This window comes from Serinus canaria, chromosome 2 (genome assembly GCF_022539315.1).
Source record: "Serinus canaria isolate serCan28SL12 chromosome 2, serCan2020, whole genome shotgun sequence".
NCBI lineage: Eukaryota > Metazoa > Chordata > Aves > Passeriformes > Fringillidae > Serinus > Serinus canaria.
Window position 1 is genome coordinate 3450767 of NC_066315.1, and position 16893 is coordinate 3467659.

The 16893-nt window shown below is 40.8% G+C and overlaps 1 protein-coding gene across 3 annotated transcripts in view; it reads right to left on the reverse strand.

Moving 5' to 3' along the window:
* Positions 1 to 16893, reverse strand: part of ADCYAP1R1 (ADCYAP receptor type I) — a 150525-nt gene that overhangs the window by 108488 nt on the left and 25144 nt on the right. For 2 of the 3 annotated variants that reach the window (XM_018909145.3, XM_018909144.3), the window contains exon 3: positions 9155 to 9303. In XM_018909145.3, the coding sequence (XP_018764690.1) occupies positions 9155 to 9238 (84 nt within the window). In that variant the 5' untranslated portion in view covers positions 9239 to 9303. Of the gene's footprint in view, positions 1 to 9154; positions 9304 to 13541; positions 13685 to 16893 lie in introns of those variants that run through there. The other variant, XM_050971621.1, reaches the window with a different exon arrangement.

A 16893-nucleotide genomic window follows, 5' to 3' on the forward strand; every position in this document is an offset into this window, starting at 1 on the left:
TGTCAAATTCAGTAGAACTGACCCACAGCATTTGGGTCTGAAACATACATGGAAAAATAGAAAAATCAATATATTTCCATATATGTGATTGTTTTAATTTGTTGTCCTAAGGGTTTAAAAGCCCTTCAGCATCTTTCAACCCATTCCCACTGATGCTGTACAGAATTCCTGGCTCTCCCACAGCTGCTCTGCAAATGAAGAATTCCTGGGAATTCCCAGAGCTGCAGCCACTTGTGGATGAACAGTAAATTCATCACTGTGGGAGGCAAACCTTTTAAACTGAAAATACACAGTGAGTGTAAATGGTTATTTTAAATGAGGTACAGTTTGTTCACCTGGTGTTTCTGAATGAGCTCAGACAAAATAAACAACATATGATGCCCAAAAGGTTTGTAGCTCACATATTTATGTTGCTGGAAGAGGTGCTAAAATGGATTTAGATTGAAATTACATGAGAATTTATTTGCTGTTGCAGAGCAAATCTGTTATTTCTTTTATGTATTTTAAATAATGGAGAAAATTATCATGACTGGCTAACAGAGACCTAATAACTAAAACCTGCTCAGCCAGAGGGCAGCAGGAAAAAAGAACATTTTAATATCTCTGAGGAAGTGAAAACAACTTGCTACCCTTGAGCTTCAGCATATCTCTAATCCTACCCAATCTCCATTTTGCATTATCAGTTATCTTGCAAGCCTTTAGCAAACAGGAAAACATAAAGTAAAGGTCTAAAAAACACTTTTATGTCAAATATCAAAAATGTTCAGATGTGGCTATCAGGGAAGAAAAAAAAAAAACCCAAATTAAAATCTTTGGACTGCCCCTTCCCAAATGTGCAAGTATCAGTGGGTGAAATTGATGACAAACTGTTCTAGAAGTCTTGAAACAAAAGCAAAGCCTGGATTTAGCCTAAATAACCCCTCAATAAGAAATTTGGGTCACAGATTCTGAGCTGGAGAGAGACTGTGGGGCAAAATCATTCGGAAAGAGGAGACAGCAGATAAAGTGTTCTCTTCTGTCTGAAACTCTTGGAGAATTAATATTCCCTCAGAGAATTGTGCTCTCCAAAAGGAGCCCACAGAGCAAGAAAAAAGCACTGCAGAAATGAGTTATTGGGAAGGGCAGGAAGAGTAAAATCCTTTATCACTCTGAAATCCTCCAGAGAAATCCAAATCTGGAGGAGGGTGGAAGAGTGAGGTCAGGCACTGAGCATGTACAAAGGTTGGGAAACCATCAAACTCCCCAGCACAAATTAAATCTGCCTCAGAGATCTTCCTTGAGATGATTTTCCCTCAACATGTTGATTGGATTTGCAGTCTATACCACACTGATAGCAAAAAAACTAAAAAAAAACCTAAAAAACCCGAACAAACAAACAAAACAACTCAAAACCAAAGAAATCACAAGCATCTGGCATTTGTTCCTTTTTAAAAGAGCTGAGGAGTGTTAAAAAGTCTTCATTTCTATGTTGTTTTTTGTTTGAAGAAAATAAGTATTTAGAAATCTGAGATGCAAAAAAAAAGGGGGAAAAGCGGTTTAAATTGAGATTGGATTCTTTGAACTCTATTGGAAGTAATAATTCTGTGAAAGCACCACAGAATATTTTTTAAATGTTGCTCTGTGGAGAAAATATTTTCCCTGTTTTATTTAAAATAGATCTTCTTTGGGTTTGGGGTTTGGTTTTTACGATGATTCTGAAGTATTTAATGGATGTATTTATGATATTTTTTTTACTCCAGACACAAAGATCCATTGGCATCTGCCCTCACTCATACAAGAACATACATTTAATATTGAATTTTAAAAATGTGTTCCTGGAACCAAGAGTAGTAAACAGCATTTGAGATAACCTTACAAACCTCCCTACCAAGATGAGTCACAAGATACTGAAAATTCAAGACAATCAATTGGGCAAGAGTGACTTACTGTCATCTATTCCCGATGCACAAAACATTTATTATACATGCCCAATAAAAATGAGATTTCTAAAAACTAAACAGACCAAAGTTTAGTCTAAAATAATTTAGACTGCAGTAAAGAGAGCATCAGGGGGATTTTAGGATGGGTTTTACCGATGTCTAGAGGTGTCAATCACTAAGTACAGAAGAACATTAAATATTGAAGAATCAAAATTATATGTAAATATAGATAAATATCTTCATCTGAGGCCCTGGCACAGGGTGCCAGAGAAGCTGTGGCTGCTTCTGGATCCCTGGAAGAGTCCAAGGCCAGGCTGGATGGGGCTTGGAGCACCCTGGGATGGTGGAAGGTGTCCCTGCCATGGCAGGGGTGGCACTGGATGGGCTTTAAGGTCACCTCCAACCCCAGCCATCCCAGGATTCTCTAATTCTAATCCAGAGATCCAGCATTTAGGGGGCTAATTATTGCTCTGAGTGAATTTCCTGACTTCTTTAGGTGCAGAACTCAGCCCTAACACACACAGGAAAGTTCAGAGGCAGCTCTGACTCGTTCATGGTGTCCTTTTAGGCAAAACTGGCATTGCATGGCATGGAAGAAAAGGATCACAGAGATCATCAGATTTTGGGATCCACTCATCCAAAATCTGCACTTCCACATGAGGAAAATAAATCTGAGAGGAACACAACTTTCTTGTCAGGAGAAGGAGTTTCTCTGGAGTGAGCAACTCACCCCTCACCTAGGGAAACACTGGAGGGTTTGTGGGGTTGGGTTCTGTGGCCCTGGGGACTGCAGGGGCAGGAACATGAGGGCTTTGGGGGTGCCGGTGCTCCTGAGGGCCCTCAGGGAGGTTAAAGGGGCAGGCTGAACAGCCAGGTTCTTGCTTTGGAAAAGAAGCCCTGGAAGGCCCCTCAAGCCTGGCAAACTCTGCTTTCCCAACCCCACAGCTGGGCTCAGAGGATCTTTGGAAGTTTGGTCGGCAGAGTTTGTGGGGTGGTGCAGTATTCCGTGGTTTTCCTGTGCCTCATGTGAGTCCAATCCAGCTAGCTCAGACTCCAGCCCACACAGAACTGCATGGACGAAAGTAAAAGACCAGAGGTGCTCTTCTCCATTGGGTACAAGGACCTTGTTTATTGGCTTTGTGGCAAAATACTCTGGGGATGACAAGAACCCAGGGAGCAAACAGAACGTGAGACCCTCACGGGGCGTGGAGAGAGGACCAGAGCCAATGGGCGGCCATTGGGGAGGGGCGAGGTAGCCATGGGACAGACCACCAGGGGTGTATAACAGGGGGGGTGTGTGATGAGGGAGGGGAAAAAACCATCCCTGTGACCAAACCTACTCAGTAAAGATTTCCCATCCCCCAGTGCAAACAACAACTAAATAAACTATTTATTATGATAATAAACTATAAACTCTATATTTAGTGTAATACAACAGGGTGGGAGGCGCTGACCCCACCTGCTCCCGCAGGAAGGATTCCAGCATCACTCCCTGACCCCCAGGCAGGGCCCAGTCCCTGCCTCAGGGCCCACACTCACTCTGAGGAGCAGCAGGGAATGCAAGAGGCCAATTCCTAATAGAGGAATAGTGCTGCAAATGTGATTTTTTATTTCATATTTTTGTCCTCTCTTCCTAATCTTTTGCTCCCATTTCCCTCTCCTCTCCCACACAGCTTTGGTTCTGCATCACAGCTCTCTCCTCAAGCTGCCTACACAGGAAATCCTCCTGGGCTGCTGAGTCAGCAAACCCAAGGAATTGCAGGCAACACTCTTGAAGTCTAGAGACTTGAAAACTATCTCTCCAGAGCTGGTTATTAACAGCTGAGCAACATGAAAAATCACTGATTCTGATTTTAATTGTTTTTTTTTTTACAGCCTCTTTTTTTAAGAACCCTTTCTAATGCCCCATTTGTTATTTGACTGCTCATCCAACCCTTCTGCAAGCTCATGAATGCAAAACCAGCAGGGAAAAAAAAAAATCACATTAATTAATGCCTTTAAATCAGTGTTGTCATCATTTTATTTGCCTCTCACAGAAATTACTACTTCTTCCAGAGGGCAAAAAAAAGAACATTTTAATATAAAATAGGGCAACTATTTTTTGCTTTGTTACCTGCTGCTTTGCATTTCCAAGACTGAGATATCTTGTCTGTCTAAAGGAAAGTTGTGGTAGATACCTGTGTTTGTTCACAGTCTTGTGAAGCACATTTGGGTAGAAAATGTGTATTTTAGACTTTTTTCTCCCCCTGTCTTTCATCTTTTTTGCAAATCGGCTTAAAGAGCTTAAAAATCTTCAAGACCAGGCTGGACAGGGCTCTGAAAATCTTGGTCTAGTGGGAGGTGTCCCTGCCCAGGACACCTGACATTACCTGACCTGGAAGGTCCCTTCCAACAGAAACCATCCTACAATTCTATGAAACACATTTTTACATTTTAACCAGGTGTGTTTCTTTAGCTTCTGCAATAACCCTGACTGGCAGCTGAGGTGCCCAGGTGAGGTTACAAGTGTCAGTGCACAGACAGAGCACCAGCACAATATCCAGGGCTCCCACCACCTTCAGGAGTGTAAAACCACTGAGTTTTCTCAGGAAAAAATCCACAGAGACTTAGAGAAATATCAGGAGGAAATCCTACTCTCACTCTGGCACTCTCTGGAAGCTCCTATCCCACCTAACTGACAGGGTAACAACCATCAGGGACCTGAAATCTTAAATTTTTGTGCCTCTGGAATGTCCTTGAAGTTGGTTGGTACCAAGGCCTCTGTGGTTTGGCCACCCTGATTTTCTCAGATGATTTTTGGTGCTACCAGCATTCTGAACCTGCTCTTTGGAACTGCTTTACCCAGTATTACACATCCAAAGACTTTGTTCTTCTATTTTAAACAAGGCTTTTAAGAGGTTGCTATTTTCTCCAGATTGCCCCCAGCACCAGCTCCTCCTATTAAAATGGAAAAGCTCCAGCAGCATTAATGCCTTGGTTAGCTGAGCCTTTATCTCCTATGGAGAACATTCCCAGCACTCCCCAGGCTGTGTTTGGATATAAAATATTTATCTTTTCATTGCATAAATAACAGGGAAGTCACATGAAACTGTGCACTGTGTTTGAGAAACCTGCAGTCCTACAGAGAGCTTGACTTCTCTAACAGGGTGATGAGATGCTACAAATCACCAGGCAGGTAAACTCATTAAAAGCTCTCTCATTAAGCTCTGGAATGGAAAGAATGGTTTGCTTAAAGAGCAGGGACCAGTCCAAGCTTTTCTGTCTGTGCCTGAGGAGCCTCACGTTTGGGCAGGGCTGAAAAACGTTGCAGGCTGGGAGAGAAACTTGTAGAATATTGAAATAAACTGTGCCTCATCTTTTAAAAGGAACAGAGGCTGGAAGGTGGATGGTTCTATTTGAAGGTAGCCTGGCACTGAAGTGACAGCCAGGGATGAAGAATGCAGGATACAGAGAGTTCTCTGCTCTGCAGCCTCTACACACCCTGAGAAAAATGAGAAATATTCCCCCCTGAAGCAAACAGGGGCTGAGCAAACAGTTCAGTTTCTCTCCTCAGCCCTTCATGAATTAGTGAACTATCAGCAGATCCAGGGCTCATTCTCTGCTCTGTGAGGTGCTGGATGTGCCTGCACATCCAAATCTGGGTTTGCCCACCTGACTCTCACTCAGAGATGACACTTCAGTGTTGTTACACGAGAGGCATCACTTTCACATCCCCTTTTCCATATTTCTCTCTTTTTTTTTTAAAGGAGAACATTCTTCCCAGCTGACCAAACATCACACAGAATATTCTGCCACTGGAAACATTTAAGTGTAGCAATACTAAATATGTACTCACAAGAAATTCCAAGTATTAGGTGAAGAAATACATCAGATGGAATTATTCTGGACAGTGAGAACACCTGCATTGCAGTTACATTTAAAATTCAGTTCATACACCAAGCCAACTTTGTGAGTCATGAAACTCATTGTTTCTCAAGTGCATTTGGAACCAGACAAAGGAATGATGGTTTAGGATCCTTTCTTCCCCATAATTTTATGATGACTTTTGTTAATATTTTCCAATTAAAAAAAAAAACCAACCAAAAAACGACAACACACAGCCCAGTGTTATCACAGATGAATGGAATGTAAAGTCAAACCAAATGCCAGTCAGAAAAATCAAAATGCCAAAAAAGAGAAAAAGACATCATGGAATCCTAGAAAGGTTTGGGTTGGAAGGGACCTCAGAGGATATCCAGTTCCAGCCCCCTGCCATGGACAGGGACTCCTCCCACTATCCCAGGTTGTTCAGAGCTTCATCCAAAGCAAAGAATGGAAATTACTGGGAAGAGTGGAGCCACCTGAAAGAAATAGGTTAAAACCAGCTAAAAGAGTAACATAGGCACTTCAATCTAGGAAACACTTAAATGGCAGAAAAAAAGTAAAGCTCAAGAATTCCTCTAAAGACCTTTCAGGCATCGTGGTGCCTTCAGTCCTGAGGGGTCATAGGTTAGGTTAATGCAGAACAGTGTAAAACATATGAAAAACTGAACCTCCCTTGACTCTGACAGTTAGAATTGGCTTTAAATGCTCATTTTAAATTATTTCTTAGCATATTATTTTCTTGTTGTCTGGTCAGAGCCTGTAGTTGAAGCCACCTGGAATTTCCCATTCATACTTGGTTCTCTTTTTGTCTTTTCTTGATTTGTTTATGAATGTGGACAACAATTTTGGGGCTTTTGTGAGTAAAAGGGTCTGACCAGATGTGCTTGGAGGAAAGCAGCATATAAATAGTTTTTTTCCAGGAACATTGTGGAATCTAAGATGACTTTCAATTACTCTAATTATTTTAAAAGTCACATCCACTCCCTTGGTAGAAAATTGGAAAATCTGCATGACAGAAAATGCCAGTTTGAGGTCAGGAGCAGAGCACATTACAGATGGTTCACAGGGAAAGGGTGTGCCCCAGTGGGGAGAAATGTGTTACCACAAGAACTGCAAAGGAATGACAGCAAGGGAAGAAACAGAAATAACATTATATCAATCCTGAAATTTGGTCTGTGAAAAGAAATGCAGGGATTTAATGTGAAATGAATACTTATACACAAATTATTGTATAATCTCTGTGGTGGGCTTTGTGTGTGCAAACACACATATTCATGTCTGTTAAATGCGTAACTTCAATGTCTGGATTCCTGCAAAAGACTGCAGGAATCATAAAAAAAGATCACAAACTTTGCAGAAGCAGCAAAAAAAAAAAAAAAGCAGTTTTTTTTCTTTTTAGCTCTGGTTTGCTATTTGGTATTTCATTAAGAACTGTTCTTTCCACAAGCTGGAGCTGATCACTAATTATCCAGCTCAGCAACCACAGTTATGTCCTGAAACGTGAGCAATTGGGAATTTGCTGTCCTTCTCCATCTGCCAGGAAGGTCACCCATCTGAGAGCTCTAGAGATTTGTTCATTTACTTCCCTTAATTAAAAACTGTTCACCTCTAAATAACGAGACACCTTCCTAGGGTCTCGAGCTGAGCACTGAAAATCTTGAAATATTGAAGACTGTTGGCCATTTAACAGAAGTGCCTTTTGTCTTTTGATCATTTAATTCTTTTGGTTGCAGTCTGAAAAATATGCTTGCATGGCCAGGAATTCAGCTTTCCAGTTTCTCCCAGGGCAGGATCCATGTCATCAACATTTCTATGTCCAAAACCAGCATCTGAATTTGAGTTAAACTCCTTTTATAGGCAGGAATCTCACAGTACCTAAATCAGGTTAAATTTGGGGGTTTTCCCCCCTCCCCATTAGCCTGGAGGAAGTTTACAGTACTAATTTTAGAGATGTATTATGAAAATTAAACATACTCAGTTTTTAATAAGTAATCATTTCTACCTGAGCAGGAAATCTAAGGAAGAGTTACAGGAGCCATGCTCTGGATAAAAATTCCAAGGCCATATATTTATATGTAAAGGACTATTATTTGGATGAACACAATTATGGCACCAATTCCAACCCAATTCTATAGAATTCATCTGAATTATTCCACATTTCAGATGTGCAGTGAAATGGACTCTATAAACAAGAGCCAAAAGGAAGGAAAATGTATTTTTGTGTGCCAAAGTAAAACCAAGTTCTCTGTGCTGCCTGCTATGCATTGTAGCAGACAGGCCACATAATTGATACACAAAAGCAAAAAAAATCTGCAAAAACTGCTAAAAGATGCTCTGGTCACACCAGCATCACAATAAACAGCTGTCATTTAAAAATAAAACTAACTAAATGTCATGAATTCTTTCAGATACTGACTATTAAAGTGCACTAATGTGAAAATATTCTGTGTATTAAGCAAGTGTAAAGCATTTGTATGGAACTTGTAGAAGGCTCTTTAGGGGAATGAGCTGGAGGATTGAAATCCTGGTGCTATTTGTCCCTGAATCCCTGGGAGCAGTGCTGCTGGAGAAGAGCTGAAAAGCACATTGGTGAGCAATGGTTTAACCCAGAACTGTGCTGAATGCAACAAGGGCTTGTGTATAACTCCTCACAGCTACAAAGGGAAACAAAAAAAATAGCTTTTTTCAGTGTTTTTGTGGCTGTTTTGTGAGGAGAGGTGCAGTCACTGTGTGTAGGGACAATGGAGAGGGAGAGTTACAATTCCCAGATGTGCTAACACAGAGTTATTAATGGAGGAGCAAATTGTTTAGTGAGTGAAGGCTTGTGAGGAAATTTAATCCCTGTCATCTTCATAAAGAGTTGAATATCTTCAGAAAGATGATGGATGACTTTAAGTGCCTTTAGTATCTTTAGAGGCCCATTTGTATTGTTTCTTAAAATTGCTCCTCTGAAAATGGAGGCCTCCAAAAGCAATGCCTGGAATATCTCGAGGTTTAGGTTTCATAGAGGGGAAGAAGGGAGTCTTTAATTTTATCCCTCTGTCTGGAAAAAAAAATATTTTTAAACCAATTGATTTGAAACAGAAGACACAATATTTTTTCCTTAATTATTACTTTATTTTATTTTGAATCTTGGTTAAAAACAGTGAGCAAGTGCCCTCAAGGGATGGACTTGCCCTTCTCAGGATGAGCAATGAACACAGTCCTAATTCATTAACAAAGGAGGCTGGAAAAGTCTTAACCCAAACTATGAGACCACCCAGAAAAATCCAGAATCAGTGTCAGCAGCAGATCCTTCCCTCTTGGCAAGTGCTGGCCTGGAGAACATGTATTTATATCAGAACAATGCAAATAAAATCATTTTTCCTTACCACAGGAAGCAATACGAGGCTGAAGAAGCAGATCTTCCAGTTGATGGCCATCTTCTCTCCAAATTTTGGACAAGTTTTGTTCATTAACACTGAGATTAGGGCTGAAGCACAGGCTCTGCTGATATTTTGAGGTCTTCACATCAAGATCTCTGCAACAAAAGGGGAAAATTATTATAAATATGTAAACCACGGAGAGAATGAAAAAGAAATGGGCAGAAAACAGAGAACCCAACACTTGAACTGCAGGTGGCACTTAGTAGAGATCAACCAGGCTTTTGCAGATGTTAAAGGTGGTCTTGGATATTTAATTTAAAGGCAAAGGACTTGGTGTGATCAGTAGCTTGTGTCAAATGCTGGAACAGGTTCTGCAGCTGCAAACACCTAAATTGTACCCAGAGGACGAGAAAGGGTGGATTATTTTGAACAAGGAAAAAAGAACTTTCTGCTTGATCTCTGAAGTTGTGGTTTGCACTTCATGATTTTCAGTAGTGTTTTAAAAGCAAAAGGGTCTGGGGGCGTTTCAGGGGTCTAGTTCCCAATATGGTTTGTCCAGATAACAAAATCCTTTCCCAGACTTGTTAGTAATCTTTTAATAGGCTTGTTATTAACCTTTCTGAGATCTTGCCAGTAGGAGGGCAAAAGAATGAGTTGTAGTCTCAGGCTGAGGATTCATCCAGGACATAATCAGGAATGATTTATATGAACAGCAATGTCATCGATATCTGTGACTTCCATTGCTTGGCCTCTGCCCTGAAAGAACTGAGGACTGGGGGGAAGGTGTTTTAAGATTTGGATTTATTTCTCATTATCCCACTTGGATTTGTAAAGGAATGATTTGTAAAATAACTTTTAGAACCAAAGGACACTCGAGTTTGATACTGACTGCAACACACTCCCAGAACATCAGCATTTAAAAAGGAGAGAGTCTTTCAATTAAAAAATAAAACAGGAAAATTAATCTCTCTCTGAATTTTGGGAGAACAATGATTCATGAAATTCACTCTAAACCAATCTGTTTTCTTCTATCCTCACTTGATCAGTCACTCACGCTCTGTTCTGGCACTGAATTTAATTACTTCACTGTATTTCTGATGGTTTATCAAATAATGAGCAATTGATAAGATCTCAGCTGAGGAGGACAGCAAACATCCCTGGTGACATTCAGCCGTGAGGACTTGGAATTCCATTAACAGCAGCAAGACAAAACCAGACAGAGGCATTAGCAGCCACTGGATCTGAAATTATTTCCTGATCATTTGCACTCCTGTGTGCAGCTCAGTCCAGAAAAGCCAGAGAGGGGTGGGGAGGTTGGATTCTGTCCTTTCATTCTGTAATGCATCAGGAAATGATCAAAGTGCAGTGGAAGGGTGGGAGATGCCTGACCAAGAGATGGACACTCACAGATGCCCTGGGGGAAAAGGGGTGACCTTTAGAACACCTTTTTACTTTACTTTACTTTACTTTTACCTGGCAATCCCTAGGTTTGAAAAGTGGAGGGTGGCTGTTTTCTGTCTTGACTGAGTGTCCAAGGGGCCTCTACAGAGACAACAAGAACATCTGCAAACCATTCTATGGCTTTTATCTCATATATTGCAGGGAAAATAAAAGACTCTACTTCATTTTTTGCTTTCAAGGTAGCCATGGAAACCTGCACCAAATACTGGGCTGAGGCATTCATGTCATCCAGAGAGAGTGGAGTGTTTCCTAGGGAATAAGAGCCACCAGAACTTCTGCCCTGGACCTGCAGCAGAACCTTTGATGCTGTTGAGCTGTTCCTGTCATGTATGTTATACATACAGTCACATTCCACCTATTACTAATTAAGTGCTATTTATCTCTAGTATCAATTAAAGGGAAGTTATCTCTATCACCAATTAAAGCCCAGCTACTTCCCCAATAACTACTATCACCCATGTTATACTTGAAAAATAAACTTTTAAAATATATAGGTAGTGCTGATACAGCATTGCCTTTCAGTATTGAGAAAAAGAAATAATTATATCAGTATTGGATTTGGAAGGGAAGCTTGAATGATTAAATTTTCCTCTGATGTCACTGGTTGATAAATCCCATAATTTCATTACTGATGCTTCATGTGGTTGTTTTATCTGCATCTGCCACTGTAATTAAAATTAGTGAAGTCAGAAGAGCCAATAATAGAGGGGTTGCACCTCTCAGTTATGGATAAACAGTTCCTCAAGATAATCTTAAGTTATCTCTGGTGAAACAAAAGGGCTGTAGAAGTGTCTGAGACTGAAAATCAGCTGATTGTTGCTCAAACAGAATGGGTTTCAGGGGTTTATTTCAAGCATGGCTGATATACAGGAAGAATAAAAAAGAAAATAAACATTGTTTGGGTCACCTAGTGACTTAAGAAAATAATTCATCCCCTCTGAAGGTGAATTTGTCCCCTGGAAGCACTTTCAGTGCCACAGCAGCATCTGAGTTGCTTCAAGGGTAGGCTGGAAAACTCTGTCAAAACTTCTTCTGCTGCAAGTCCACACTTCTTCCTCCATCTAAAAAGGTCTCTGGAGGCTGGTGAGGACAATTCCTCCATGAGAAGCCCACAAGTGCCAAGTGCACAATCTGATGTCAATAAGGAACAAAACCACACAGTGAGACCTTTCTGGGTACAATGGGACTACTCCCAGGAAGCCTAAAAAGGTAATAAATCACTGCTCAAAAGGATAAAAAGTCCCCACATTAAATATGGGTGAAATTGTTATACAGCATCACAGGGTGCACCCATGGGATGAGTGAAGTTGAGGAATTTTTTTGATGAAAGAAAGAGGATTTTTTGTGCCTTTCCAAGGCAGTTACAAGCTCTCATCCCCTGAAACCCCCTGATCTGCTGGGCTCCTTGCTGTGGTCCTCTGGGATGTGTGCCAGTGGTGTGAAAGGAAACCAACAGATTTCAAAGCTGACCCACAATGGTTTAGACCAGTGATGATCAAAAGGGAATTCATCCCTTAATTCATCTCACTTCAGTGTCCAGGCTGGGCTTCCCACCCCATCCTCTTCCTGCCCCATGACCAAGCTCCTGCTCAGGTGAGGAAATCTGAAAGCTTCTGACAACATGTAGGAGAAATTGAGGTTTTGCAGACTGAATACATTTCAGAAAAGTCAACCACCCCAAGCACAGTTACTCCAGCGCTTCTTAGAGACAGGAAGAACATTTCCCCATGAAAAATCAACACAGGTGGGGAATTACTGGATGCAAAATATTTGAACAGGTAATTATCATGAAATCCTAGAATGGCTTGGGGTTGGAGGGAACCTTAAAGATCATCATTCCAACCTCCTGCCATGGACAGGACCACCTTCCACTAGAGCAGATTTCTGGCCTTGGACACCACAACCTCTCTGGACAGCCTGTTCCAGTGCCTCACCAACATCACAGTAAAGAATTTCTTCCTAATCTCAATCTACCCTCTTTCAATTTAAGGCCACTCCCCCTTGGACTTTCACAACACAAAAAGTTCCTCTCCAGACTTCTTTTAACCCCCATTAGGCACTGGAAGGTGCCCTAAGGTCTCCCTGGAGCCTTCTATTCTCCAGGATGAACAGTCCCAACTCTCAGCCTGCATTCACAGGAGAGGTGTTCCAGCCCCCTGACCAGCTCTCCTGAGGGCTAGAACACTTTTCATTATGCACCCAATACTTTTCTACCTTTAGGCTCTCAATAACACACTGCATTTTATGATTTCCCTCCTACAAGTCCCTAATTGTGCTATTCCAGCTACATCATTTATTGAAAAGGCCCAGTGCCCCTTCCTCACATTTCTGCTCACCAGCAATGAGCAGAATTTGGAAATCAACCCCTCAGTGACCTAGGACATGTCTCCTAATTTTAGAAACCTGGGAGAGACATCCTCACACATGAGCTCATTGTCAAGTTTCTTTTTTTATCAACAGAGAGAAGCAGACATGTGAAAGAAAGTGTTTGGTCTGACCTATTTTAACCATCTCCTTTAAACTTCCAGCTCCTCTCCCAGGGTGTAAAGGAATTCTGAGCAGCCAGCTTGTTTGTTGACATCTACACTGTGGGTATCTAAATCTGGACAGAAAAATCCCATCTCCAGTCTGAAATATATGGATCAGCAGTATGAAACCCAAAACAGTGAAGTTCCACCTACCACAAAGGACTGAGAAGGAATTGGATTGTTTGGGGTGTCAATAAATTGATGCTGGTATATTTAAGGCCACAGAAAAGCTAAAAGAAGATTTAATACCAGACAGCAAGAGCTCTAAAGCTTTCCATGGAAAACACTCCACAAAGAGCAACCCTACTAAGGCAAAGGAAAGGAGCATCATGATCCTTCCAATATCTTTAATAGAGTAGTTATTATTTCTTGAAGTTTAAATATTTTGGGTTGATTTCATTTACCTGCTTTCTAAATTTGCTGAAATTGAAGCTTCTCCATGGAGTCACAGCAGCCAAGGGTCTGACTCTGCTTTCTTTTATAAACCAAGAAGACTTTTATTCTCCCTTTATGTATTTCACTGGGAAGGTCCCTCCAGTCCTTGTTCCCACTCACCAAGTCTGTTGTCAATGACAAAACAGGATTCCAAGGGTCATTACATCAGGAGGTCTAAGAGGTGGATTTTCAGAAAGGATTTACTGCTACAAAGGACAAAACCCTTTTCAGCTGCACATGAATGTCTTGAGGGTCTCAGACAAAAAAGGAACACCTTTGCCTGAAAGAGTTCTCAACAAACAACGTGGAATTTTTTCACAGAATGGTCCACAAGGATAGATGGATGCAGGCTGCCCATTGTTCTAACATGGGAGCTGGTGTGGGAATCACAGGCTGAAAAATATCCATTCATGATAGATACATTCAGGCAGACTCTGCTGGTGTCCAGTTTTTTCACCGTGCAGGAAAATTGATGCTAAAGAAAACAACATTTAAAAGGAAGCTGATTCAGCACTAAAACAATTTTGCATGGATATGTTTGAAATAAATAGATTCAGCTGCTGCCTGGCTTAGGCATATAATAATATGCCTAGTTAATGAATATCCAAGTTTGTTAGCAATACTCAGTAATAATCCTTTTACTTCCTGGAGGAATAGGATTTTGATATATTTTTTCCTTGCATAAATCTGAGAAAACACCTGTGAAATTTACTAGAACTCTCTAAAAGTGAAGATAAAGGTGTGATTTATAAAAGTAGGAAATTGTAAACTGCAGATGCTGAGACTCCCATATGCAAACGAGAGCTTAGGTGACCAAATATTTCTAGATGAAGTAGAATTATCAATTTCATTTTCTTCCATGAGGACTTGTGTAGGAAATAAATCAAAGCAATGTGGTTTTGCAAGAGGATACACAGACCTGGGGGTTGGAAGGACCTCTGCAGATTGTCTAGTCCACCAGGTTATTCAAAACCCAGTCTCAATCAGTTTCTGAATATCTCAAATGTTGAGACTCAGCAATTTATCTGATCAACCTCTTTCAGTATTTGACCATTCTAGCAAAAACAAAGTGTTATCTTACAGCTGAATTTCCTGTGTGTCTGTGCTTGTTGCCTCTTGTCAGCACTGAGAAGAGCCTGGGTCCCTCTCCTTTGCACCCTCTCATCAGGGATATCTACATATTGATAAAATCCCCCCAAATCTCTTGCTGTAATTCCTTAATAATCTTTGTGGCTCCTCACAGAACCCACTGTGTTCATGCTCTCAGCAGCCCAGCCCTGGACCAGGCACTCCAGGGCTGAGAGAGAGGAATTATCACCTCCCTTGACGTGCTGCCAAGGCTCTTCCTCACGCAGCTGATGATGCTTTTGGATTTCATTGCTGCAAGGGCACTTTGCTGGCTCAGGATCCACTTTGTGTCCACCCAGAGCTTTAGGTCCTTCTCTGCAGAACTGCTTCCCAGCAGCTGGTTCCCAGCTTGCCCTTGTGCATGGAATTATTCCTCTCCCAATGCAAAACTTTTTGTATATCTTGTTCTTTTTCCTCTTCCTGCCTATTTTTCAAACCTCTCTGTGCAGGACTTTGCATGTCTTGTTCTTTTTCCTCTTCCTGCCTATTTCTCAAACTTTTCTGGATCCCTCTGAGCAGCAGCACAATCAACCTCTTGGTCTATTAACCACTCCTCTTAAATTTGTGTAACCTTCAACCTTCTTGCAGGTGCACTCTGTCCCATCATCCTGATCATTAATGAAGGCATTAACCAGCACTGCCACATCAAAAAGATCTTTTTAGTTCAGCCCAGCCTGCCTGGACTCTCTCTGCAGTCAGTGGAGATGTAGGTAAGCTCAAGGAACAATTTCTATATCCTAAATATAGATAGGAGGGACCTGGTCTAATGGAAATTGCCCCTGCCATGGCAGGGGCTTGGACTGGGTGACTTTTGAGAGGTCCCTTCCACCTCCAACCATTCTATGGTTCTGTGACCCTCTGTCTAATTCTGGACAAAGTGAATTATTGCTTTGCAAAAACCAATTTTCTTTTCCTCTGTTTGTTCAGGCCTGATGAGGGCAAACACAGAAAATTCCATTCCCAAAGTTTAAGAGACCAAAGCATTAATGGTAAGGAAAACAGAGCCCTAACTTCCCTCTATGTTGCAGCCTTTTCTTACTTTCAGTATTATCTTAGTTACTTTTAATAACTCAGCCTAATATCTCCCATGTATAATTTACTTCAGCTGTCCCCCATTACAATTTTGGTGGAGTGTTGGTTTTTGGTCTTTTTTCTTTTATTATTTTCATTTGAGTGGTTTCAATTAAATTGAAATTCCCTGAAGATATGAGCATTATAATTTGTCCTTACAAAGTACACTCTTTATCACTTCTGTGTAACCTGACAGCTCCTGCATTTCCTAGTCCTCTAGTTTTATAGAATTTTCCTAACATAGAAAATAAAAAAACAACAATCTATAGCTATTCCAAAACAGATTTTAGTAAGTATTGCTCAGCCAATTCAAGAAAGATATTCAAATTTACACAACATGAAGATCTGATTAATTTCTTGAATATCTGCAGAATATCAAAAACTCTTTGAAAGTCCTAATCCTGAATATCTCATTCCTTCCTAGATGTGGTCATAAAGCCCAGCCTTTCCTGAGCTTTGAAAGTTTATGCTTTTTCTGGGACATATGTATAAAACTAAACAAGATCTGACATATTTTTAAAACAAACCCCATTTAAAATGCCTGAATTTTATAAATAAAATAAATTCTCACAATATAACAATTCTCCTTGGTATTATGCTGCTTCACCAGTACAGATATGATGAAACACTGAAGGTTAATGACATCTCAATTCTGGATATCTGAGTATTTTGACATTGTAATAACTTTGAAAGTCTGTTTGATGGAGGTGCTGCTTCAGGCTCTCTGAAAATTCAAGTGGACATGAGTGGATCATGCATCCAGAGGTCAAGATTTTCTAGCTTATCCCTGCAGTGATAGACTCATGATGGCAGAGGATTTGGAACCCAATTCATCCCTCCCTGGGCAAAGAATTACTTTTCTTGGCAGGTCTCCTACATAACACCATCAATAAAATTCTTGCCTTGATTGGCATTATTTTCCCTATTGCATTATCCATCAGATTTATTGTGCCCTTATGCTTTTGATGTCCCCAGAGGCCTGGTGAAATGACAAGACTTCTTAACTAAAGACCACAGACACTCCAATGCAGGGAAATAACTGCAAACTACCACAATGCAAACTACCACACATTCAGGAAGCATTAGGCAAAGAAAAAAAAAAGGAAAATAATGTGAGAAGAT